The sequence below is a fragment of the Diplotaxodon limnothrissa genome, linkage group LG9 (assembly GCF_057381915.1).
Source record: "Diplotaxodon limnothrissa isolate DT_005_m linkage group LG9, D_limnothrissa_male_GT1.1, whole genome shotgun sequence".
In the NCBI taxonomy this organism is placed as follows: domain Eukaryota; kingdom Metazoa; phylum Chordata; class Actinopteri; order Cichliformes; family Cichlidae; genus Diplotaxodon; species Diplotaxodon limnothrissa.
In genome coordinates, this window is record NC_140604.1 from 17,739,694 (window position 1) to 17,767,057 (window position 27,364).

Below are 27,364 nucleotides of genomic sequence, written 5' to 3' on the forward strand. Positions count from 1 at the left end.
AGCATACCCACACTGAAGAAAAGCCCTACTCCTGGGATCAGTGTGGAAAGGGTTTCAGTATGTCATCACATCTGAAGCGGATCCACACAGGAGAGAAGCCATACTATTGTGATGAGTGTGACAAGGGATTCAGGGTGACATTTTCCAAAATCAGGATGCATAAATGCTTCTTACAGTGCTTGTTAGCATCTGACTCTAAAATGTTGGATATCGGAGCGTCCTTGAACACAGCACCAAGGAGAGTTGGCAGAATGGCTCCTTCTGGCAAGAGTATTACTAGACTAGTATAAGATAATCAAGGCAATAAAAAAGGCAGGATTACATTTTCATACTAAATTAAATGCATGCCAATTTCAGTCTAGAATGTCTAAAATAATTATACAAAGGTGTGCTTTTGATAATGCTTGGCATTAATACAAAGCATATCCAAGGGATGGTGTAACTAAGGAATAACATTAGGCAGATAAGAGAGCTATTCTCTTGTGCTTTAAGGGTTTGGTTCTCTGCAAAGGTCAAATTAGTGGCATGATATTGCATTTAAATCCTTTGCCATGGAGTCTTAAAATTAGACAGTTATTAACTAGTTATGGTGTCCTCTATGTGTGGTACAAGTAGTTTCAGGGGACTTCGATTTGTAAATGAGCTTTGTGCAGCCTGAGTCTGCAGGAGTTGGATCATTACACTGCTGACACTCCCATGTGACAAGCGTTTGGCTTGTGTCAGCACAATTTCTGAAGCAATGAATGAAAGCTTGAAACACACAGGGACAAAGAGGCACATGTGCAACTTTCACATTATTTTTTCATGCAAACCCACTTTGAAGCTTAAATCTCTCTGACCGCCTCTGATCTCTGACAGGAAAAAAATTTAGACATTAATGACAATTTGTGCCGCAGTGGTTGTATTCCTTCTTAAGCATCATCTAACAGGATGGTCGGGTAAACCACCTTACCACTTCTATACCAGTGGTTTTCTCCCCAAGAGCTACTAAGCCGAGCATTCACTTTACAGCGATGAGTCACTTTCCTATTGTTTCCTATTCATTTCCCCTCCTCTTCCCCTCTCTGGTGCTCTCTTCTTGCTCTGCCCCTCCCTGCCTGTCTTTCTGTGCCCTGTATCCTCTCTCTCTCTCTCTCTCACTAAAGCCCTATCTTTATCTTCCCTCATTCTCTCTTGTCAAACAGACAAGTAGAGGCCTCCCTAGTGTTCTCCCCTCCATGCAGTAGTTTGTCTTTTTGGCTCCATCTAATCCATTAGTAATCCATTTCAGGGGCTGTCAGCCACATAGAAGCTGCAGAATGCAGCCTGCACGGTTTATCTGACACAGTTTGTCAGCCCTGCACTGACCGGTGAAGGCCTTGAATGGAGCTCCAGCAGCAGTTAGAAAAAGTCTGAAATATACACACTGCTGATGAATACTGTAATGTCCTATATGTCAATGTAAAGAAGATAGAAGAGGCATCTTTTGGGGGTGGGGTTGTTCCAAGCAAAAATGTACTGAAGGTGTTTTTGGGTTTGGGGAAAAGGAACATTTTCTTCTTTGCAGCCACTTGTTCTGTGATTTTCACATTTACTTTGTGACTTTTTAGTTCTTGTTAATTTTTATTTTTTTCTATTTCTCTCTCTAGTAGCTAAAAGTAGCTGCTAAGGTACAAAGGATTTTTTTTTCAGAGATACACAAGTAACGTGCTTCCTTGCAATAGATCCAGAAAGGACAAGATAACTTAAAAAGCAAGCAAAACAAACAAACCAAAAAAGTTTCCTTGTTGAAATCATAAACTATCAAACACAATTTTCCAACTCATTAAACCCATGGTTTCTTCTACTGCAGCCTTCATTTGATACAGACACTTTTGCTTATGGTGACTGCCAGCCAGCGCCTGCTAGCTTGCTACAGTTGGCTGCAACTGACAATGCAGTCTGTGAGACGACTGCATGGCTCTTCTTTACTTGCTGCCGCTGTTTCACTGCAGTTTCGAAAGTCAGCGACATGCATGGTGGTGTCCTTAAGGCAACTGACTCCAGAGAATGAAGACAAATTCGATGAGCCATTATCCAGTAATTACAGCAAGAGTGACTCCTGCTCAGCCAAACGTTGCGTAGCTTTGCTGTAAAGTTTCACGGAAGGTGAACCAATGCTTCCCTATTATTCATTTTAAACGGTAAATTAACTGCATTCATATGGCACATCCTCAAAGTTTACTCACTCACACACACATTAATTCTCTATCTTATTCAAACAAATCAGGCAGCATTTTAGACCACAGGCACTAAAAGAAGTCTTTGAATGTATACTCTTTGTTTTTCACATATAAAACAATGTTAGCGCTCATCCGTGTGGGATCCTGCCTTTATACACAGACTAATCCCAGCTGTTCTAACATGTAAGCTTGCTTGGTAAGCAGAGGTTTGTGAAGCTTTAGATTCCAGGTTGTAATCCTAACTGAGTCAATTTAGCATACAGCTTATTATAAATTACAGGCTGTTTCTTGCAGAAAGCTGACATTCAGTGATATATTTCTCGCTGTTCTGTTTTGCATTTACAGTGCTTCCCAAAATGAATGCCGCTAAGCTCCACAGGCCACATTTTGCATAAGTTGTTTTGTGGCAGACTTTGGGCATAAGCTGAAAAGCATATTTTCTGTTCTTCTTGACTGGGACAGCATTTGTATTATAGACAGCATTTGGTTTGCATAAGTGTGTTTACTGCTGTTCGAAGGATTTTAATAAATATTGCAAACTGATTAAAGTGTGCTTTGTTGGTGTCACAATTAGCCTCAAGAGAGCCACTTATAAAAATTCTAAATTCAAATCAAAATCTGAAGTGTTAACACATCTACTTGCATAACATTATTAATATCCGGGCTTTCCAATATCAGCTGCTTAGGCTTTAATGATGACTGATATTGTTTTAAACATTTGCTCATGTGTAGGCAGGTGATGCAAATCTGATTGCTCTGAGTGAATGTGTGGGGGGTTTCATTAATGACTATGATCAAGTAGTTCCCAAGCGGGCAACTATTGCAGTTGTGCACACACCCACTCTTGTCCACACATAATTTGTGTCTCATCAGTTAATGTAGTTGAGGGGCACAAGCAGTTATCCTGCAATAGCGAGCATCTCCTCGGCTCATAGAGAATGTGAAGAGCCTCACCTCTTATGGATGCAGGCAATTTAATGATGACTGCAAAGGACATCAAAAGAAGATTTATCATATTTTATTGGCTCTGCCATTGTGAGAGATGAGTTCCTGACAAGGCTAAAATTATTATTATTATATAAGCTTCTGCTAAGATTAATCACGTCTGCAGCATCTGGAAAAAGTTATGAGAGAGCAAAACACATTGTAATGCTAAAATTATTTCTTTTTTGTTGATTTTATCTATCGTTCTAATAGTTATGTAATAGTTTGGAAATCTAGTTTTTTGGCAGTTATGTTTATGTGGTTGTGACGTATTTTGTTTGCAGTTAGAGCAATTGCTTGAAATTCTTTGAACAAACCAGATTTGGTTAAATACACCCTCTGTACTGAAACGTTTCTCTGTCACTGGCTTTTATTTGAAAATGAAATTAGAACATTTTAATATGCTTGGATAAGACTTTAATAGTTGAATGAAATATTTGAACAAACATTTGTGGAAATGCTCATTTAGGTTCCGGGGGTGTGTCTACATGTATTCTTATGACGTTTGAAAGCGGATGAATCCCTGAAATGCCTCCTACACTTTTGACAGATGTATGGTTTCTCTAAAGCGTGGATTTTACATTTGTTAATTTCTAATATTAAAAATGCCACAGTCTGGCCATCAACTTGCAGTTTTCCTTGAGGGCAGGAGCTGCTTTGAGGAAAGAAATGTTATCTGTGCCAGAGAGCAGTGATAAGTATGTATTTATTGACAGGATTAAACTTGCATGACTAACATTTGTAACAGCAAAATACACTCCAACAATGGCCATTCAAGACAGTCTCAGAGGGAAATGGACAAGAAAGCTGTCAGGCTGCTGTGTCAAAATATGTGAATAGGTGTTGGGTAACCTGTTGGGCGAAAAAAAAAAAGAAGCTACATCAGCCTTCAGACTTTTTGGTGTGTTTTGTTGGTTTAGTTTGCATATTGTGTTGAGCTAAACTTCGGGAGTTGTACACAGGCTGTAACACAGACTGTTATAAGCATGACCCCTGAGTGTAAAAGTCACATATGTCACAAAGCAACCAATAGCTGACATGAAGAAAGGACTTAAAGCAGGAAGTTAAATGAAAGGATTTTAAACAGTACAACAAAAACTGCTACAAGCTAGTGGGAGGAAAACTAACTAATTAACAAAATAAGAAAACAAAGCAACACAAACAAAGCAAATGTGGTAGGCAAGAAGGAAAGCAAGGAAGACCCGATAAAGACAGGGTACAGCTGAATAGTCCAGGAAATTACCTCCCACCTCCTGTACCTAATGACTTTTCCTCGGCCTCAACAGCAGACTTCATGAGGTCAAAGAAAGATGTTAAGGAAAATCTATAAGAACTTAGGTAGAGGGCACTGCAGTTTGCAGAGACTGCACTTACACTAAACTCCTTAACAATCAGGAGGCAGGTGTCCTTCATATTGAAACTACTATGCCCTAAATATGGACTCCAAAATCTTGCCTCACTCCAGAGTGTTCTAATGTTATTTAATGAAGGTCATATAAATGACCATATTGAGTGAAGAATATTAATGCTAATGACAGGATCCAGTGTAATTTCTTTACTCCTTCTTGCTAAAGCTTTTTGCGACCATCACTTATTTACTTATTCAGTTTTCCAGCTTTAGGAGTGTGGTGGCTGGAGTCGATCCCAGCTGATCTGAAGTAATAATTAATGAAGGATGATCCAAAACTCTGGCAATACAACTGGTAACAGATGGTTAGGGTTAGGTTATTCCAGATGGTCTTAATCTTGATTTGGAGAGACAACATCTGGACAAAAAGACAATTTGATTGCAGCTGTTGGTTTAACAGGCCGCTCTTAAAAATTCAAAACAGATTGTGGCACTGTGGAACTGTAGGATGGCATTGTTACCATTCCTTTCACAAAGGGAAATCCAGACTATCTTCTCCTAAAGGAAGTAATCAAGGAAGCACTTTCCTTAGAATTTAAAGAACTTGAACAGCTGTCATTATGGCCATTAAACAGATGGTTATGGGTCACTTTACTTAGTTAGGAACATTCCTAAAAACACAGACACTACCTAACCAAGTAGTTCCACTAGTCAGATACAGTTGCCAACCACATTCATTAATGAAACCAATAATGGCTCTCCCCTTAATGATCTGTGCACTTGGTGAATTGCTACATTTTTGCATTAAATACTGGAAAAATAGACTCCAAGGATCTGTTACTTTTATTGGCTAGAACATGATGACACTACTGTCCCATTAAAAATTCTAATTATTACGCACAAGTTGGAACTTCTACTGATATGTTAAAAGCTGCCAAATGCCACTGTCAGTTAAAAAAAGATGAATTCACAGTTGTTCAACTGACATAAATAAGTAAAATATCGCCCAGCCCTAATGTGACATCCTCTTTGTTCTGCCAAAACAGCTCTGACCTCTGGTGTGCATGGACATGGCCATCTGGTGATGGGAAATTGGCACTGGATCCTTTGAGACCCACAGCCTTCATACTTGATCAGATTGGAACCTGGAGAATTCAGAGGACAGGTCAACACCTGTGTCGTATTTTGCAGTTTGGGGAGGAAGGAAGGAGACACAGTCTTGCTGCAGAAGGCCACTACAGGCAGGGAATGTGGTTTCCATGTGGGCATCTGCAGTATATTTAGGTGAGTGGTATGTGTCAAAGTAATATCAACATGAAAGCCAGTATCCAAAGTTTCCCAGCAGAACCGTCCTCCGTAACATGTTTTGGACAGTTTACCAAGCTATGTAATAAGCTATCTATCTGCATCAGTCTTTTCACAAACAGCATCAGGGAATCCTTCCTTGAAATTATTATTTTTTTGCCCAGGCAGCTCCCCTTTAAGCCCATACATCTCTGGAGCCACAGAAAAGCAATATTCGTGGTTGAAAATAAAAACGAGCATTTTTTCCTTCGGTTCATATCTGAGAGCAATTCTTCACACACGTACAGGGAGGTGAATTTATCATGAGCAAAGTCACGGCCTCACAATGTGCAGTAAAGGCTGTATGGATTCAAAACAAATAAAAAGAGCTGAGCTCATTTGTTACAGACTGTGAGTCATAATATGTGTCCCTGCCGTCTGCATGCCACATGTAAGCACAGATATGAGCTGAGTGCCAGTAGGTGTAAATAAAGTTCTATTAATAGATTTCAAAGTGAGTGAGAGAAAGAGAGAGAAAGCGAAAACTTGGGGGGGAAAAAAATCAATTTTTGATAAAAAAGAAGAAATGCAAGATCTATGACTGCAAAGTACAACATCATTGTGTCTGTGTGCCTATATGAGTAACACTATTACAGGATGTGTTTTCCTTATTCGAACAAAATTGAATACAATTTAGGTGCATTTTCTCCACCGACATGCTTTTTTAAAAAAATCTTTTTTCAAGCTTCTCTGATTTGTCAAACCAAAAAGGAGTGCATTTGGGGAAACCCGCCCAAGAGCATAACTATGCATCCGGGTGTTTTTAGTTTATAATTCTTTAAAAATGAAACTCACTCCTGTCATCTGTCATCGGACAGAAGTGATACATCAGATACGTTCGTACTTATTTTGAGATTCTGAGGTGAGTTGCTGAGCATGTCCTGAACTTTTCTGACCATAAGAGCTGCTGTTTCTGCTGCAGTTAGCCTCTGTTATCTGTAGTTAGCCTCCTTTAGCTGATGCAAGTGGAACTTTCTTTGAAGTGGATATAAAATTGTTGGACTTAATAAAAATATACATACTGATGTACTAATATTAAATTGTCATTTATAGTTTGAAGGTGCTATTAGTGATCTTTAAATCAAAAGTAACTTACTACATATGCGGCCACTCTCTAGCCACATATATAAAACAAGATTAGGTTTGAATTTGAACGTATCCCTTTAAAAAGCACAGTGCATATTAATGAACATATATCAATGTAAATAATATAGGTGGAATAGCAATGCACATCTTGGCCCCTATATTCAAGCGGCAACAAATTTGTTGGAAGACTTAAACCCATAAACCTTAGGCCACCATTATCACTATGATAATGAAAAGGATTAAACTGGCTAAACTTGGAAGCTATTTGCTGTAAAATCTGGGATTTTGAATTAGTTATGGGATGAGCAGTTCCTTCACAACTTAAATCAATTATGCACGCAGTCTTATACTCCCCATTCCTCTTCATTTGTTTTTGATGTAAAAAAAAAAATTATGGTCATGACTATAAAATCTTCAGATAAGGATTTTCTTAAACATCAATTCAGATTTTAAGATGAAATTAACTTCCAGAACTAGAGCCTTAAAAAAGTGTGTCAGAGTTTATACAATGTGTGGTCTAAGTTATGCAACCAACAAACTAAAACGCTTAAGTTTACAGAAATTTGCCACAATTAAACTTTTTATACTATCTATGAGCAGAAATCAGCAAACTGTATGGCATTTTCCTGAGTTATGACTAAAACTTCTAAATTTCACCGCCGCTTCCTGCTTTATAAAACTTGACAGCAGTCAGAGCCCATTAGATGTGGTAAATTTAAATCAGTTTAGGAAACCTGTACAATGGCAGTCTTGATATATATGTCTGCCTCCAAAACAAGTACAGTTCGTACTTGTTTTGAAACTCTTCCCTGTTTATGCTGCATATTGTTTATACTCTTGTGTAATGCGCACAGTTGTCTTACCTTGTTTGTGTTGTTTATATTTAATCTGTTGTAACAGTGTTTATGCTCCCTTCTCTCCAGCTTTCACTTTACCTTACTAACTTTGTGGGTAAGAAAAATGGAAATGAATTCAGTATCGGAAACTTCTCAACCTTATTTCTTCACCTTAGGTGGATACAGCTTTCTACTTTGGCATTAGATGTCTGCTGGTAAACTAATTTGTAGGGATGTGTAGCTTTGTGTTTCTAGTAAGTAATTACGCTTCTTAGACAAATAGCGAGGCTACTGAAAAGATTTTAAACCATAAAGATAATAGGCCCTTCAGGCGAAGACTGAGAGCCCGGCTTCTGAGCATAACAAGGTTGAAACACAGACATCCTAGTCAATGCAACTCATTTCAGCTCGGTCTGCACAGCTGTGACCTGAGCTCGTGTGTCACACAAGAGGCAAGGTTGCTGATGTAATGTTACGCTTCAGCTGGCCGAAGCCATTCGACAGGACAACGGGTCAAAAAGGCGAGCGGGGAGAAGAAGAAAAGAAGGAAATAGATCAGGGGAGGAAGAAAGGAAGGTGTGATGGTGATTGGGGGCTCAGTTCTATTCAGGAAATCTCAACAGGTCAGTGGAAAGAAAAGGAAAGCAATTTCAGTTTGTGATGAACTCTGGAAACAACCCTGGCACTGTAATGGATCAAAGGACAAATATAACCTGGATGAACTAACACTACATATGTCAGTGGGACTGTTTCCTTCTTTTTCTTTCTTTGCAGTGGACCATCATTTTGAAAACAACATGAGGAAAGGCTGTTTTAAAATTTGACTGAAGGATGGTAGTATTATTTTTGAGCTCAAGTGCTCTCACCGCTGGGTGTTGGCTGTTATTTCAGATTCAGAAGCATGTGTGCAAAATATTGAGAAATCTACTTAAAGTACTGAATGAAATCCACCAGATGAGTCAAATTTAATTGGTTAATTATGACAGCTAAAATATGTCCTTGACAACAAAAATGAATCCATAGAAATAGAAAGGCAGGCGGCACAAAGCTGATTGCAACAGTCCTGCTCATTTCAGAGGGAAAGATAACTATATGAAAATTCAAATAAGGGAATTTGAACTGCAAAATTTGGATCACATGGAAATAACTGTGCAGCATACAACCCTTTTCACAACGTCTTGCGCCCTCATCAGTGAGAGTTTAAATCGTTCCCTGTCTGTATATAATCTCGACATTTTGTCTCTTCAGACGGCCCGCATTAATAATGCACAATCGCTCTTCCCTCTCACAGATGAACGCAGAGCTGCCATGTTCAACTCGGAGCAACCCAACAATCAGAGACATGTCATTTCCTATTCCCAACCCACCTCTGAACTGAGAGATAAACTGCAGCCCTTCTTCACGTTTTTTTTTTTACATCAAAGAACAATATGTCAGAGCACCCCGTGAGATTTCAGTGCTTATGGTTGGGGTGGTTAAAAGCGCTTCAGCCGGAAACATCTTGCAGAGTGGATCCAACTGAAAAAGCAAAGTTTAGAAGAGACAACAGAAACCTTTTTTTTTCCCTTCTTTTTTCTGTGGAATGTACAGGAATAACAGCAGCACAGAGGCATGCTTTGTTGAGTTGTGGGTGGTTGTGTTGTGTTGATGTGTGAACCTGTGTTTCTGTCACCAGTCATTACAAAGAAACCCCTCTATGGTGTGTCTTCTGCAGTAATGATCTGTTTATGTGCTGATTAAACCGCCCTGCATCACATTTGCTGTATGACATCTAACACTAATTCTAAATCTTTACTAATTTTGAGTGGCGGATTTCAAAAACAGCACCCGTTTTGTTCTATCGCTCACATTTTTTCTCACAAGAGGCAATTGTAAACATGATTTAAGGGAAAAGTAGTACAGAAGGAGGCACAGAAACCCTTTTATGAATGCTACTTCTGTTGAGTCAATATTTTTGGATACAGTTCCAAAAATGAATGATTGATTACCCTAATCTGTCATCAGCCGTGAGACCTACAGTATATCATATTCAGCTTAAGTAAACTAGGGGAAGGTAGAAAAGAGTGATGACGTTTTGTTTCCACATGGACACCATTCTAGTGATGGGGATTTTGAAGATTCTTCTTCTAGTACCTCATCTGTCAACCACTTATTCACTCAGCTAGAGTTAAATGACTGAGTATAAGATTTGGATCTGCCAAAGGAAGCGGCTGAGTTGCTTGGATCTAGGCTCACTGAGAAAAATCTGCTGAGACCTACTTTTCTTTTTATAGGCATCATGAGAAAGGACCCATTCCATTCTTTGAAATGGATGACGGCTTTGTCTTTTGGGTGCAATGGGTTGTGAGCATAATGTTGAGGCTTTTCATTGACAGCTCAAAAACCAGCCTTGCTACCTGGAAAATAATTTCATCTTCTTGATGCAGGATTGTGTTATTATCAGCTTTTTAAAAATGTTAACTGACAAACTAGCCATTTACTGACAATTTGCCACCTTATTACCTTAATCTCAACACACACTAAGCATAAACCATCAGTGTCATGTTGCAGAAAGACATCCAGACAGATGAGTTATATGATTGTGAAATGTGATTACTCAGGTCTCAAAACCTATAACACTGAACAACCAAAGCCTCTTTTCATAGTATGAGACCTCAGCATCCAGTTAGAATTCCCAAAGCACTTTAGTATCATTTTTGCTTCGCTGATATCAATCTGCAACCAACCACAATTTTATTATGCATTATTCTGCCAATGATTTTGTGTGTGCATCTGTTATGCATATGTGATGAACCTTAATCCAATGCCATCATATTTAATAAGGAAACATCTCAGAAGCTGAAGCCAGATAAGTGCTGGCATATTTGCTTATTTGAAAATAAACAGCTTGTCACAAACATAAAAATGCACTTATCAAAATAATCCATTTTTATCTACTGCCAGTAGTTAATCAGTTGAATTTTATTCACTTCCTATCACACATTTCCCAGAATACCTTTCAGCAACATTACTCTAGTTACAAGCAAAGACATAAAAGATGAGCATAGTTTCAGGTTAAAGCCTTAAAGCTAGCTTCTTTTTAATGGCCATAAAGAAAGATTATCCACGATGGGCTCATTAGCTAAAGCTATAGCTATTTTTATACTATCTATGGCTTTGCAGGACTGTAAAGTCAAAGATGTCAACAACAGAGATGTGTGGATACCAGTATCAATGTCTAAAGGAAAGATATGGTTAGTAGCCAATGGGATAAACATTTAAGTCATTTATTCCCTTTCCATGCTAGATAAACAAAGCCATCTTATGTTTAAAAAATGATAATTTTAAAGTCAGTTCCTCACCGTGCAATTCGTAAAAATGTCATGCGACTTAGCTACTAATCAAAAGGTTGGTAGATGGATCCCTACTCTACCTGTCCATATCTTAAAGAATCCTTGGGCAATGACTTGCCTCCGATGCAATCATTGGATTGTGTATGTGTATAAATGTTAAATAAAAAATATTAGGTATGGATAAAAGCTTTGTGTGAATATGAGTGTGAGATTAAGTGAACATGACTTCTAGCAAAAAGTGCTTTGAGTGCTGAAATTGAGCAGAAAGCTAAAATAGTACCGATACTAGTCCATTTACTTCTCAGTGTAGATTTCTGCATAATCATTTTTTTCATGTCTGCTGGAATTCTGGAAGATTTTAGGTTTCTTTAAGCTGAATGACAAATAGGTTAAAGCAGTGATTCCAAAAATTTGGTGCAGAGCCCCCTGGTGGGCTGGGAAGGCAATGCAGATAGGCTGCAGTAATAACATGTCTGTGAAGGTTATCAGTCATCCAGGTCATCGTTGTCAAAGGAGCTTGCAAAGAAACGCATCTGGACTTCTTTAAGTTGCTTGAAGACATTTCACCTCTCATCTGAGAAGGTGTTCTGTTCTGTTCTGTTCGAACTGAAGAAGCTTCTCGGATGAGAGGTGAAACGTCTTCAAGCAACTTAAAGAAGTCCAGACGCTTTTCTTTGCAAGCTCCTTAGACTGCAGTAATAACAGAAATTCTGCTTGAAATTACTCAAAAGTAATTACAGTTACATATTTGTATAAATATATTTATGTAAAAATTGAGTTAACATTTATGATTTAACACTTTTCTGAAATGTACTGGTTTTGTATTGATGTTTGGGTCCCAGTGGCAGGTGGGTCACACATTGGCCTTAAGACTTTGTATATGACTGGGTACCATTCCAATAATTTGATCCAATTGGATTAAAGTGAAGATTTAAGAAGGCTGCTGATGCTAACACCTAAATGTGGTGTGGATTTATAGCAAACAGCAAACAGGAAAGTGCATCCTATTGCCTCAGAATGTTACCCTGTGTCAGCTGGGATTGGCTCCTGCCACTCTGTGACTAAGTGGAGCAATTTTGTTATGCAATCAGCATAACACAGATGTAAAATGTTAAGGGCCTGACACACACAAAACACATGTTTAATGAATATAAACCTGAATATCAGCAGTGAATGAAAAAGTTTTTAAAAAGGGCCAAGTTGCCATAGCTGTTGCACAATGATGAGAGCAAACATTAGCAGTAACAGTAAACCTTAAACAGAACCAATCATCAAAAAGTAGAGAGTCTGTCAGTTCAGCTGTACTTATCAGGCCTCTCTCGAGTAGGCCGGGTCATATGCTCCCTACATTGTCTCCTGGGAACGCTATTCATCTTTTATTACATAACATACTTTTCAATTATCCACCTCTGGTTCTGATCAAGCCTTTCTCTTTTGGCCTCTTTGCCTTTAAGGCAACATGCTTCATCTTGTCTGTGGCTCTGCATTCCTCTCTCTGTCCCTCTGTCTCTGTACTTTCTTTTCATCATCCTTCATCATTGGTATCATTGATTTAACCTCACTTTGTATAACTGGCCTTCAGTCCCTGCAGAGCCCGCTTTCAGAACAATACACATTTCAGCCTTTGCCTAAGATATTGCACCTCATTCCTAGATAGGAACAGGACAGCCTCTAGTGGTGCATCAGTGGTACTTCAACTTCATCTGACCTTTTCTTTACAAAGCTCAAAGACAGAGAGACACTGACACATTCAGATCCATAGACGCTCTTATCATTTACCTCAAGGTGTGGTAAAGAAACTGGCACTATAAAAAAATGATATACAAATATGCTCTACAGATTGCTTTGATTCACAGTGTCCTGTAACTTATAGTATTTTGGATTAAATCACATGGAACAGAAGCATCATAACACATTAGGACCACATCTAAACGCTGAACCAAACCTGCAGAGGTAAACACGTTCGGCTAAATATAGACGTGTGGTGGAAACACTTCTGGGAGCAAACTTCTAAGCAAATAAGAGTGGACAAATGGCATCATATAACAGCAAAGTCCCACATGGAGATGAGTTTGATGTCCAACATCAGTCACTCTTTAACATGCTTGCTGTTTGCAGATTGCTGCAGAGCTATGTGCCTCTTTTCTGTTTCCTCCCTAATCTTAGAAATACTGTGTCCAGTCATAAATAATGACTAAATCAGCACTCCAGTTTTCTGACCCATAAAAGTGAAACGCAGCACAGCTCCTAAGCCCTGTGCTTGTGTGTTTGTGTGTGCGTTTGTGCAGAGCTTTGTGTATGTGTCAGAGAGATGGATAGGGCGGAAAGGAGTTCTGCTTGAAGCCCAGTGGAGAAACATTTTGTTGAATGCCTCCCTGTCTTTTTCCTCCTCCTCCTCCTCACCGTTGTGCCTGTCTCTCCCCACAGTGAAAATGCCTCGTGAAGAGGCCGGATATGAATTCATTTTACGCTGAGATGAAGTCAGTAATTTAGTAATGCCCACCATCTGTTATCGTCAGCTAGCTGCCAGACAAGCAGGGGCAACACAAAGAGAAATGCAGCACCAGCTGAAGAGTTGCAGACGTCAACAGTGAGAAACATGGTGCCACCTTGCTATTGATGAACAGCCCTTTTTAGAGTCATCTATACTCTGTTTACTGAGCGGCAGCTTCACTATTCCCCCCAAAATATAGCTTCGGACAGATATAACAAAAGCCGAACAGTGATAGGGAAGACAGCAGATTTTTTTCCCCTGGTTCAAGGATTGCTATTATTTTTGGGCAGCAGCTTAGCTTTCAAAAAGGACAAATTTGATTCTGACATTATTTTGCCCTGCAGTGAGTTGTACAGGATTATCTCATGTTGTTGCCCTTCCTCTGTGCATGTTTAATCTCTCTTAGAGGTTTAAAGAGAAAGCCGAGAGATTCAGCTTTTCTGCTTTTTCTTACATTTGACCTGTTAGCATAATTATTTGTGTGCTTTGCTATACATTATACATATGCACAAATGTATATACCAGTGTTTATGTATAGCAGTTCATAAAGGTTTACTTCCAATTTTAAGCTGCCCACCATGGTCGCTTATGCACAAGCCGTAACCTATAAGACTGAAAATTAAACTGCATTTCTTTCTAATGGGGATTCGAAAGGATCTAAGGAACATCGTCATTGCTTCAGTAGTGCTGCTAATCAAATGCACTTGATTAACTGATAAGGACTGAAAGCCTCTTCGCTCCGAAAAAAAAAATATGGCAGCACGGCTTAGGTTTGGAAACTTGCATCAGAACAAACCACAAGACGTCTGGAACAATGGATTTTTTTTTGGACAGACAAGACCAAAATTGGGATCTTTGACTATAATGCACAGTGATAACCAAACACTGCATATCAGCACAGACACCTCATATCAACTGTCAAGCACAATAATGGAGAGGTGATGATTTTGTGTGATTTTACAGCCACAGGACCTGCATTCAATCACTCAACCATGAACTTCTCTGTATATCAAAAGTATTCTAGTGTCAAACGTGAAGCCATCTGGCTTACGGTGAAAGCTTGGCTGAAAGTGGGTCATTTAACAGGACAATGATCCCTATAAGAGCAACAAATCTAAAACAGAATTACTGAAAAAGAAAAGAACCATGGCGTTGCAATGACCCAGGTCAAAGCCCAGACCTCATCCAGATGCATCATTAAGAAAGCTGTACAACAAATGTCTGACAACCTTTTATAATCTGCTGAAATAATGAGGTGCACTTACTTTTTCAACATGACTGCAAAGATGTTGTGAATTTTATATCACTCACTAGTTTAAGTTATTTTGTTTGCGTTGTTAGGCAGGTGATAGGTGGATACTACATGGAGTATATACCCAGACTATCTACTAAGGATCACCAATTTTTAATGCAATTATTGGAAAATTAACAGCATTAAAAGCATATCCAAGTATCTACTGTAGTTTTCCAGTGAAGGTCTACAATTCTATCTGTATGTTAGCACAAATAACAAACTAGCTGTCTGTGTAATGCATACACAATATATGCATGACCATTACTAATCACTAAGCATGCTAATGTTAGCTGATAATTTAGCCTCCTCACTCTTGTCCATGACACAGACAGACACACACACAGACAGACAGACAGACAGACAGACACACACACACACACACACACACACACACACACACACACACACAATATTAAGGGTGACATCAGGGTGGCTAAGTCCATCTTTTATATACAGTCTATTATGTTTCCTGAAGAATGACAACAAATACACCCCCACAGCCACCACTGTAATGTGTACCTGATTGCTTATCAAGGGCTTCTGAACAATAAATAAGCCATACTACCATTTTCCAGTCTGCTGGCTGCATAATTTATCATTGGGGAAAATGGTGCACATGCTTCTGTCATGTTTTCTCAACAATAAGTGTTTGAGGGGGGGGAAAGTGTTTGAGGACTTGCTGATGAAAAAGAAATTAGCTAGATGAGGAAACAGAGCTGGAGGTCAAATGGGCTTGTCACTGATATTTAGACTTGACAGTAATCAAGAAAAGCAATTGTTGACTGTAGACAAGCAGGAACAGTTAAATCTGCTTTTTTCTGACTGGACAAGGACTTGTGACAGGTGTTTCCTCATCTTTCATTCTATCGTTTGTCTTTGCGAGGATATACTGCAGAAATCTAAAAAGCACTCCGAAACGGTAAACATTCTCACTCAGTCGCATTACAAATGCACACACGCACAAAGATCTCCAGATGCCACCATGAATCGAGTGTGTAGACTGATGACTCTATCCTTCAAGTGCCATTATTGATCACTCACTGACTGTTAACTAATCAACACAAAAGAAGGCGAACTCTGCCAAACACTGTTTCTGTAATGAGACAGAATGAGGCGAGCTGTAGTTCATTATTCTAAACTAATTAAGACCAGTTCTCTGGGAATACAAGACAGTTGCTACCTTTATATGCATACATTTAAGAGGTTACTACTTGGCCATAGCTACTTTCATGTACTGTTCTCTTTATCAAATTAACCACAGTGCAGAGCATTGCCGTTTACTTCACGTTACAACTACAAACTGAAAATAAGTTATGTTCCAGAGAGGCTCCTACATTCTTGTAAGAGCCACCAGGTTGTGATCTTTGTGGTTGCAAAAAAGAGAATTAAGAAGCCTTGACAGGCTTGATCTTTATAATCACTTTCTTGAAATCACTCACGTGGGGTCTTACTAAATAACATATTAAATATGTTTTGTAAATATTGGTCATACTGGATACTTTTCCTTTCTAAATTTCAGAATGGAGGCTTATCCAGGGTATGCTCATTGGCTAATGGCTGGTGACTGACAAGCTACATCTGTCCTTTATGCTATATCTGATGTTCACATTACCATTTTGCTCTGTAGGGGTACAATGCTAATCAAGTTTGACTCTCTCTATAGAGGCAGACGTTTTGGCAGTTTGCTGGTCTGGAACATTGAAATATGTGTTAACCACAATGCCAGTCTTCTCAGCAAGTTGCTCTTCGATTTCTTGCAGTTTCTGTGAGTTTGCACGATGAGATCATAGGTTGAATTTGGGACAAGACCTCAGACTCTACAAACTGGCCTATAAAGCTCTGAATGGTTTAGGACCAAAATACATCAGTGACCTCCTGACCCAGTATGAACCATCCAGATCCCTCAGGTCATCTGGATCCGGTGTTTTATCAGTTCCCAGAGTCAGAACCAGACACGGAGAAGCTGCATTCAGCTTTTATGCTCCTTATATCTGGAACAAACTCCCAGAAAGCCTCAGATCAGCTGAAACACTCAGTTTATTTAAATCCAGGTTGAAGACTCACCTATTCTCAGCTGCATTTGAATAAAGCACCAAATCCACACTTTTAAGCTTAAATTTCAAAACTTACATTAACTACTGATCTTATCTATTTCTGATTTTATCTGTTTTAATTTTATATACTGTTTTGTTTGTTTGTTTGTTAAGTGGGATTAGAGCTCTGGGTAGCTCCCCAGCTGGGTCTAGACTGGGTCTAGAGAGTACTTTAAATTCAGGGAATTTAAAATAGAAAGTAGCTCGTCCACAGAAGGACTGGTAGCTCCCCTTACGATAAGGGTTCAGATCGCGCGAACAGGTGTGAAATGTGTGTGTTTAGTTAGTTTGTTTGTTTGCTTGTTTTAATCAATTTTAAATCATACTTTTTATTTGTCTTTGTTTCTAATGTCTCTGTAAAGACTCACCAGTGTGTGAATGTGAGAGTGAATGAATAGTGGCATTGTAAAGCGCTTTGGGTGCCTTGAAAAGCGCTATATAAATCCAATCCATTATTATTATTAAAGCACTTTGAATCACCTTGTTGTTGAATTGTGCTATACAAATAAATTTGCCTTGCCTTATTTTGCAGCCACAGCACAAGAGTCATTAAATCGACCATGGATTTCTCTGTATACCAAAGCATGCTATAGTCAAATGTGAGGCCATATTTAAAACAGTTAAAAACTGGCCCAAATTAGATCATTAAACAAAGCTGTGACCCCAAGTACAGAATTTGTGGATAAGTGGTTAATCTGAAAACAGTGGTGCTCTGCACTTGCCAGGTACAGTACAATATCAAATAGATTATCAGTAACTGAGTACTGGTCCAAGTGAGCTTTATCAAATAAGCATTCATGCTGCTTCTATTAATATACCATGACCTACACAAATGTACCTTGTGAAATATATACCTAACCAAATCGGACACAGGGTTTTGTTTGTTCAAATTCATCATTTAATATACAGTAAACAGTATTGTCAGAGTATGAAGATAGTCAAAAATATGACATGCTGCAGGATTTAACATAGTAGCAAGGGATTTAGATAACATGAGAGAAGCCTAATCACAGTCATGAATATGCTGGATTCAAAGCAATATAGAAAAGATTACAATTATGAGAATGGTAGTGTAAAAAATAAACTGAATCTGTTTGCCCACTGTGGGGAAAAATGATTCCCATGACTTATTTAGAGAGCTATTATACTCCAAAGTAACCTGCGCATCTGCTGACACGGTGAAAAAAAAAAGATATAAAAAGCCCATTCTTTGATACAGAGTATATTTACTGCTTCATTTTTTTTACTGTTTTTCATCATTATTATTCGTGTTATCGTAAAAATGAAATCTGATATTGGCCAGCTTATTAAAAGGGCATTTCAGGGATCGGCTGTCTCATAATCCATACCCTGAAAAATATCCTCATTTTGTCCGCATGTGCGTGTGTGTGTTTTACAGAGAGATAAAGAAAGGGGGAGAGAACTGGTGTGTGTGTGTGTGTTAATGTGCAGTTGTGGATTTATCCCTTCTCCCCCCTCCTCATCCCTCTTAATGCAAAGTGCAGGCGCAAAGCCATTAGACGGCAGAACAAGTGAGATGAGTTAGGAGAGGGTAAAAAAAGTAGAACTGTGGGACTGTGTGCCTCCCAACACTCACACATATATCACACAAAAACGCCCGCATGTCTCGGTTTGCTAGAGGTCTGAATCTTCGCCAGATCTCTCTCGAGTCTCATTACGATTGTGCTGATTGTAGTGGACACGGGCAAACAAAGACGAGGTGTTTACTTGTGTAATGGGGCCTGCTGAGGAAAAAAACAAAATCACACCACAAGGATGAGACTTTGATAGGAAAACATAAAGATCCATTTCTACTTTTTGCAGGTTTAAATGCTATTGGAGGACATATCTAATTAATGAGGCTGAAATAGGATCAATTAGGAACCCAAAGGCTTTGCATGTAATCAGGCTTCCACTGGACTAACAGAGGGTGAAAGGCTACACAACACTGGAAGATTGAACTTTTCATATTTCTGCTTTTCCATAGTTGAGATCTGCTGAGTATTAGCAGATGACAGTTGAAGTTACTTCAACATTAAAACTGATCTCCCGTATATATCCTGAGGGCATATTGCAGATAGCATAGGCTTGCATAGAGAAAGCTTTGCGAGGAGAAAAAAACCCAAACATGTTTGATTAGATTGTAATGAGTTGTTCCACCAGCCTGCAATCGTTATCAGAGGGGATTTCAGACTAAGATCACTATCAAATATATTGACAGAGAAGGATTTAGCCCACAGTAGAGAGTAAGTCAAGCTCATGCCAAACAAAAGCGATAATGAGTTGTTTAAATGCATTGTCTCTGTGAGGGAGACTAATTCCTATGTATGGAGTCCTCATAGTGAGAACAAACACTGATCAGCAACTTATTATACAACTAGGAGTATATATAAGCAATCTAATATGATAATATTGTGATTCAATAATTCTGTTGGTAATAATTAGTGGCTGTAGTACCACAACTATGAACTAATTCTGTGATAAATCTAGCGTGTCTCATTTATACAGTATCTGTCTATCTATAATCTATCATGCAGCATGTACGAGGGCTAAAACTATATCTTCTCACATTATAATACCATAGTAGGTAAAAATTCTCTCATCATAGTGGCGGAAGACAACAAAATATATTCGCTCTAAAACACTGCACTGGATATGGTGCTTGATTTATTGGATGCTACTTTTAAAGTGCCTTGTTTATTTCAATCCAGTGGATTTATCTGACATCCAATTCAGGATGAGCAGTGAGGTTGGAGCATAATCTGGCTGTCATAGTGTGAAACGTGGGGTACAGCACGGACAGGTTGCCAGTCTGTCTTTGGACTGTGGGAAGAAATGAAAGTACCCAGGAAAGAAGCCACACAAGCATGAGAAGAACATGCAAATTCCACAATGCAAGGCTTCCCTCGTAGGTACTGGGCTCAAATTTAAGCCAGTATAAAAAGAGTCACACAGAAAGTGCAGTGTAAGGGTGGAGCAGCAGAGGAGGAGAAAATGCTGGGTAAAGTTTTGAAGTGGCAGGGCTGAGCTGTGTGGTGGCGCTGTGGGGAGCCTGAGTCACTGGATGAGCTCTTCATCCCAGTGGGCTTTAGTTCTCATCCACACACAGCATGATGTAAATGTCACCTCCACCAGACTCACTTATTAAGGCCACGCAGCTGGAGAGACGCCAAAGCTTGGACTGACATTCAAAATGTGCTCTAGTCAGAAGCAATATAAGAGTACTGTTTAGATATGAGTTTAAATAGTAGGAGCACTTAAAAACTGAACCAGTGAAAACACTGTTTTTCCCCCCTGCCACGATCACTGAACAGGCCTGTATTCAGAATTCTTTCTTCTGCAGTATCACACAGCATGCTCTCAGGTGGATATATATGGACTATACATCACTGTTTATATTGATTTCAGATCATGTTCGAGTTCCCTGCACCAACAAACATAAAGACATGACCACCAGTCAATAAATCAACCTCATGTTATATTCATGCAAAGCTCAACCACCGTTTTACCTCCTGCACCTCTACAACATTAGAGTCTGCAGCAAGACAGTTAGCTGGATAAAATTGAAAAACAATAGAAACACACCAAAAAAAAAAAAAAAGCTTGATCCAGACCCCTGCATAAAGTGGAGCTGGAACCAGTGGCTCTATATTGTAGTGGGAAGGTTAGCTGGGCATTCTGAGTAATCACCTATAATAAATATTTCTGCCCTGAGTGAAGTGATCTTACCCAGGATGACAGTATCTCTCTCTATGCACAGGAAATAGGGGGTCACTAAATGACTTGATCAGCATGAACACGACATGGATCATATGCAGATTGATACCAACTTATTCGGCAACTTCAAAACACCGAATGAGTTTCTCTCTAGTACTTTCAGAGACTTTTAGAATCAGTGCTGAGGGGCAATGAAGCTGTTCTGGTGGCACGTCACAACCCAGCACCGTACTAACACACCTTATACTCTTTGTCACCAATCTGTACATGCGTATGTATAATTCCAATGTGAAAGTTCCAAAACGAAATATACCAAAACCTAACAGGCACTTAGTTGGTTTCATTGTTTAACAGACCAAATCTCTCCATCTTCAAAGTTAGCCATATCTCAAATACATGGGGATTAAAGGCATGCTTCTTTATTGTCACCTTAGAGTAAAAATAAATAAATAAATTTTACCACCTTGCATGTTTTACCACCTCAACATTGATTAAGCTAATTTCATTTCAAATACCAGGGTTGAGCGATGACTACACAGGCCAGACAGATTTGTTGAAAGAAAAGAAAACAGAAAAGTTCTGTTTTTTTAAACTATCTTATAGCACCACTAACTCTGATGCAGCCATATTCCAAATTGGGCTTATGATGGTGTATAGGTTGTATCCTGCAGTTGACATACAGTTAGACAGGGGGAATAACTAGAAATTTATCAGGCAAGAAAGTATCACTAAAAGAAAGTGAAAACATTTTTGCATTTTCAGTTTAACTAAAAATCAAAACAAAACAATGTTGTCAAGATTTCAGCCATTAAAGCAAACATAAGATTTAACTCCAAAATCTGGACTAACCTTGATTTCAAAGTCTGAAGATCTTCAAACCATTCACAACTCTAGACTAAAGTATGTCCTTCTTTGTCTTTTAATAGATTCACTTTTATTTTGGCAAATTGCTTTTTGACAAATTGTGGATTCTCCATTAACAGCTTTACTTTTGCCACCTGACCGCAGCTGCTTTATTTTAATTCTTATTCTAAAAGGGTATAAGATTTAGAAAATTAGCAATAAAGTACCATTTTTAACCACATCTTTTTGTGACAGTAGATCAGCTCCTTTATTAAATGGCAATATTTGTTTCATAAAACTTAATTTTTTTAAAAATAAACTGACCCACTTGCAGTATATTTGTGCCCCTGTTTGTTCATTTTGTTTACTTGTTTCATGTGAAAACAATTATATTTTTAAATCAAGAAAAATAATATCAAATGTTTCTTTATGTTTCTAAAATATGTGAATAATTTTCATACTATATGTTTTGTATCTGTTTAACGGTGATGTGGTCCACCTCAGTTCACGGTTAAATTTATAATTTTAAGTGCAAAGATTTTTTTTTTAAATGTGTTTACGAGAATACAAAAATAGTGTTTTTTATGCTTGTTTTTTTTTTTTGCTTGTATTTTAATAAATTTAAGACAAACAAACCTAAGTGGCCCCATTAAACCTGCTCTGTGGATTTATTCCCTCAGCACTGCGGAGAGCGGCAGCACCGAGTGGAAGATCAAGTTTCAGCACCATGGACAGCACCACTTTCATGTTTGGCATCACGTCAGGCTCAGACAGGCGCTTTAAACGGTCAAAAGTAGATTTTAAAGAGCCTGGACGACCTAAACGAGTCTGTAAAAACCACTCCCACAAATAAATAAGCTTAGGTAAACAAATGTAGTTTCAGAACTGAAGATTTTTAACGACAATAAAAAAAAATGCGAACATGTTTGGAGAAGGTTGGAAGAACGGCTAGGAGACACATAATGATTAGCGCAGATCCCAATAAAACCAATCAGCATGGAGGATTGGGGGGCGGGGGTGTTGTTGTAAATCACGATTTAAACATTAGTAGTTCTAATCTAATTGTAAGGCACACTTGGGTTACAGTAGCATCCCTAGACAAATAAGCAACACTCGACAACCTCTAACGGAGGTGTCAAAGCACTAAGAAGCCATTTGTAAGGTTTATAAAGTTACCAGAAGGCGCCAGAGAACGCACGTTGCTTTTCAAGAGACGTAAGTGATGCGTCATTTATTGACAGATAAGCCAACCATTGAGGGGATGACGTAAGTTTGACAAGTCTGCCTTTAAAAGGGGAGAGCAAGCAGAAGGGCATTAAACAGACTGGGAGATTTACTAGCGCCAAAATTCCATATATTACGCCAATATCCAACTCGCTTAGTGTGTCTTAGAGGGCACTGTAACTATCTGAAAGTGGTCAGAAAATGCATTCGGACAAGTAAAGGTGACTACAGTTTAAGTTTCTTACATCCTCGTCCTCGCAGCGCCGGCCGTGCTGCTGAAACCGGGTTCGTTGGCTCTGCGCCGCACTCTCCCCTTCCACACTTTGCCCGAGGAGGTGGCTCGCCTCTGGAGGGTTGGGGAAGGATTTGTTCGTGTTGATCTTGCCGGTCAATCTCTGATACAGTGACGCCATGTCGACTGCTTGTCATAAAATAAAGAAGGGATAACTTGGCTCTGCTCTCAATCAATAAATGCGCGCGCGCGGACACACATATACAAAAAAGTTCGAGCAGGTCGATCCGCTATGGCTGGAGTGATTCGATTACACGACGCTCTGGTTCAGTTGAAAGAAAGAAAAAAAAAATATCACTCTGTGTTCAGGATGCATGGCACGTACTTTCAGGCTCGCCGGTCGGGTCTCAACGATCCTGCAGCAACGCAGTTCCCACACTTTCCCAACTTGATCCCGAACTGATGCAAATACAAGGAGGCTGACTCGAGCACCAAAAAAAGGGGAGAAGCCAGCCTCGGCTGGTTGATATCCCGCTTCTCTTTCCCTCCCTTGTGGTAGAAAAGAAGGTGACGGCTGATAAACGTCCAGGGAGTGATGGGGCTTTGCCTTACAAGTATTCGCAGACACCAGGTGGTGTGCAAAACAGCTGCGAACGACACAAAGCAACCTTAACACATTAAAGTGCAGGTTTTGCGGTGAAAACTTGCGGTGATTGACTTGGCACATAGATCAGGTTCTAGTAAATCTAATAGTTGGGTTTTTTTTGTTGTTGTTTGTTTTGTTTTTAATCTTTGCCTCCATTTGGGTTACAGAGCCGCTTTGCAGAGAGCAAGAGTGCCCTCATGTGGACCACGGCGCAGAAGACCCAGACAGGCATGACATATTTTCAAGGAGACAGGTTTTCATAGAGCATAAAATGGGAAGATTGGTTTCTCTGATATCACTCAGTGAGATTTCCTGCGGTCCCAATCTTCCATATTAGTTTACACCCTCTGTGTTTCAGGTGACAGGTGACAGGTGACAAGAGACGCTTATTTGCTTTCCTATTAAACAACAAAAATACTGTTTTCTTGCAAAATGCAAGCTGCAAACACAGAGATGAGACGAGTCACCGCCTTTGAGACAGAATAAACTTGCATTTTAAGCCTGGAGCTCCATTAAATCACACATCAAGCTAATTATTTCTATTACTGACTCGTCTGCCTGTTGGTTTCCTGTTTTAACAGAATAATGATGTATAATTTCGAGGAGCCCAAAGGGACCACTTCAAATTGTCTGCTGTCATCTCAGCAGCCATCCAAATCCTAAGGACACTGACTGTCTTGTTTATTACTTTCTTATATCCTCACTCACATCTGAGATGCTGTACCTGATAAATGTTTGGCTTTTTTTCCCTTTTTTTTTCTTTTGTTCTACATAAGACGTGAATTAAATGATTGCTTAATTATCGGTGTATCTGTTTAAACAAAACAACTTTGAATGTTTTGAAATGAAGAAAAGAGCCACTTTTAAAGTAAACGATTACACACTTTAAATTTCAAGAAGGAAAACATCTAAAGGCAGTCAAAACAGTTTCTTTGCGATGCTGACTGGCCTCTAAGACACACTTCTTTTTTTGCTGTGCCAGCTCGAGGAGACTCATTTTATACAACAGACCCGGAATCTGTCATCTAATTTGATTTTGTGAGTAGTCACAGGATACAGAACACCTCCCTCTGTGTATTCAACAAGCTCAGCATGCTGGGATTTCTGCCAAACACAGACTAACTCATCCACTCACCACAGCCCAACTACCTCTCAAGTTCTCGAGTCCTCAAGGAGAAGCTTAACGCCACATGAATTGCAAACACCCCTCACATATAACAGCCCACATCTGTTTAAGTTTACCCTTTAATTAAGATGACTTCCTAAAAAAAGATTAGACAGGCACACACTGCCACAGCTTCCAACTTGCACAGTACAGACTCATGCCCACCCCCCCAAAAATGTGTTTCAACCCATCAAATCCATCTCAGACTGTGGCAGACAACCCAGAAATGGAATTCAATTTTTAGGTACTGTGATGCGATTAAGCAGAAGGAGAAGAAAAGAGAAAAAAGCCTGTGAAGCAAGATATGTCAAACAGCAGGAAATCCTGAGAGCACTGATGCAGCTAATGTTAAGGTGGGCTGAGTAACATCCTCAGCATAATTATTAATACAATTAAGAAAGGAAATAAACTTTCCAGACTGGCATTGTGGTCTGACTTAGACTCGCTTCTATTTTCTCGTATCCGATTAACTTACTGACTAAAGTCATATATGGACAAAATTGGATTATTTCTGGGCCTCCCCATTGCTGGATGTAGAGCTAAATGCAGCAGTGCTGTGAGCAGATCAGCGCTAAATCTGGGCAGCAGAGGGCAGAGTTGCATGTTGTAATCCCAGTCAGAGTATTTTGTTTGTGGGCAAAGACTGGCTGACATTAGCTGAGCGGGACACTGAAGATTTTAAAAGGATGAGAGAAGCTAAAAAAAAGTCAGTTATACTGAAAAATACACCTTTCCTAACGATATTGCCTGATAACCAAGCAGAACAGAGACAACTTAGCAGCTTCTGTTTCTTTTTAAATTAGACCTACAAACTGCAATCACAAATGCAACCTTCCCAGATGTGTAAGTGTTGGGGGGATTCTTTCTGTGCCAAGAATTCACTACTGTCTAGTGGCTAAGAGCAACTTCATTTCAAATATTTATTTCTATATTTTTTAAAGTAAATAAATGCCACTCAGCTACCTAAGGAAAGAAAAACATCAATATGACAATTTTGCTTTCATTCAAAAACTGCAAGCACACTCACAAGTTCATTTGCCGGAGCATCCCATTCTGTCAAGCAGCCATCATGATTTATGATGGATAGTTTCTCATTTCATGCTGCTGTGCAAGAGCCATACTTATCAGGCCACATGTCTCTCCCCGGACTGGAACTACTCTGGAGGGCTGCACTCTCTAAATCCTTTCCTCCATCATAAAAATGAAGGCAGTGCAGAAGCAGCTGCCACAGTAAAGGTGGCAGAGGGAGTTGTTGGGTCGCCGTCCACAGTATTTTCAAAAGCTGTGTCACTGCCAGCACATCTTCAGCTGCTGGACTGCCAGACAGCAATTAATGTGTGCCAAGGGAGGCGGTCGATCATTCTGACAAGCTTTAAGCAACATGAATTATACAAAAGATCAATTTTTTTATGCTAAGGGAATAAATGTCGAAGGTATTAAAAGTTCATGATTTAAAAGGTGAAGTTTAACCCTCAAATTTTTGCCCTAGGAACCCATAAGAATGACAATCCATTAGGGATAAGGGGGCCTTAGGGACACTTTCTTAGATAAGAATCCATTCTAAAAATTGAATCTCACAACTTGCACAAATTAGGATAAGATGAACTTAAAAAAGAATGAGAATGAATAGAGTCATACAGTGCTGCTCTCATTACATTCACACATATGGCACTGGAGCAATCAATCTAGCTGGAAACGTTGAAACAGAGAAGGCGAGGTCTTCCAAGTATGTATCAAATAAAAGACACGTTTGACCTTGTCAGAAGAAAAGAAAATCCCCCAGCTGATGGTGTGACGGGAGCAGGCATTCACAGCAGGAGCAAAAGTTCAGGTGCGGAAGAAAGAAAGAGCGAGAACTCATGAATTTATACGGTGGTGTCACATTTCATTGTTGCAGTCCATTTCTCACTGAGGATACTGTCATAAAGCTCCACCTCCAATCCTGAGCTTCACAGAGAGAGGATCAGTAGTCATTATCCGAGATATTCGGGTCTGTTGGACCTCTAGCTGACGATGAGGGAACCCAATTTGAAAATGCACCCCGGCATCTGTCCCTAAGTATCTCCAAGATGCAGCAGCTGCAGTTTAAAATGTGGTAGGTTAAAAGCCTGATTGATTTAAAGGCTTCTTCTTGGGTTCTTGGATTCTCACAGAAGTTTCAGCTTTAGATTAAAAACCTTTTTTGTGTTCTCCATGCTAGTTGGGGAATGTGTGTATACGTGTGTGTTTGTGACTGTTGGCTTGAGGCTTGTTTTGAATGACAGGGGGAGATTGAAGGTGGTGGAGCCTGACGCTGTTGGACTTAAAATTAAATGGCCAAATTAATAGGTGCTGTCACTTGCCGCTGTGAAACCACCTACTCGCCTCAACACCAATCCGAAGGCAACATCGCTCTTTGATCGACACTCCCCATCTGCCCCAGCGCCAGGGCGGCAATCTCTCATGACGAATCAGAGCACTGGGAAGGAGAAACAAATCTCGGAAATGACAAATAACACGAGGAGGGGGGGAAAGAAAAAAAGTTT

At 39.4% G+C, this 27,364-nt stretch overlaps 1 protein-coding gene across 1 annotated transcript in view; it reads right to left on the reverse strand.

The window, feature by feature from the left end:
• Positions 1-23,209, reverse strand: part of dpp6a (dipeptidyl-peptidase 6a) — a 180,093-nt gene extending 156,884 nt beyond the window's left edge. The window contains exon 1 of the mRNA XM_085362797.1: positions 23,042-23,209. Coding sequence (XP_085218923.1) covers positions 23,042-23,209 — 168 coding nt within the window. The remainder of the gene's footprint in view (positions 1-23,041) is intronic.
• Positions 23,210-27,364: the final 4,155 nt, after the last annotated feature.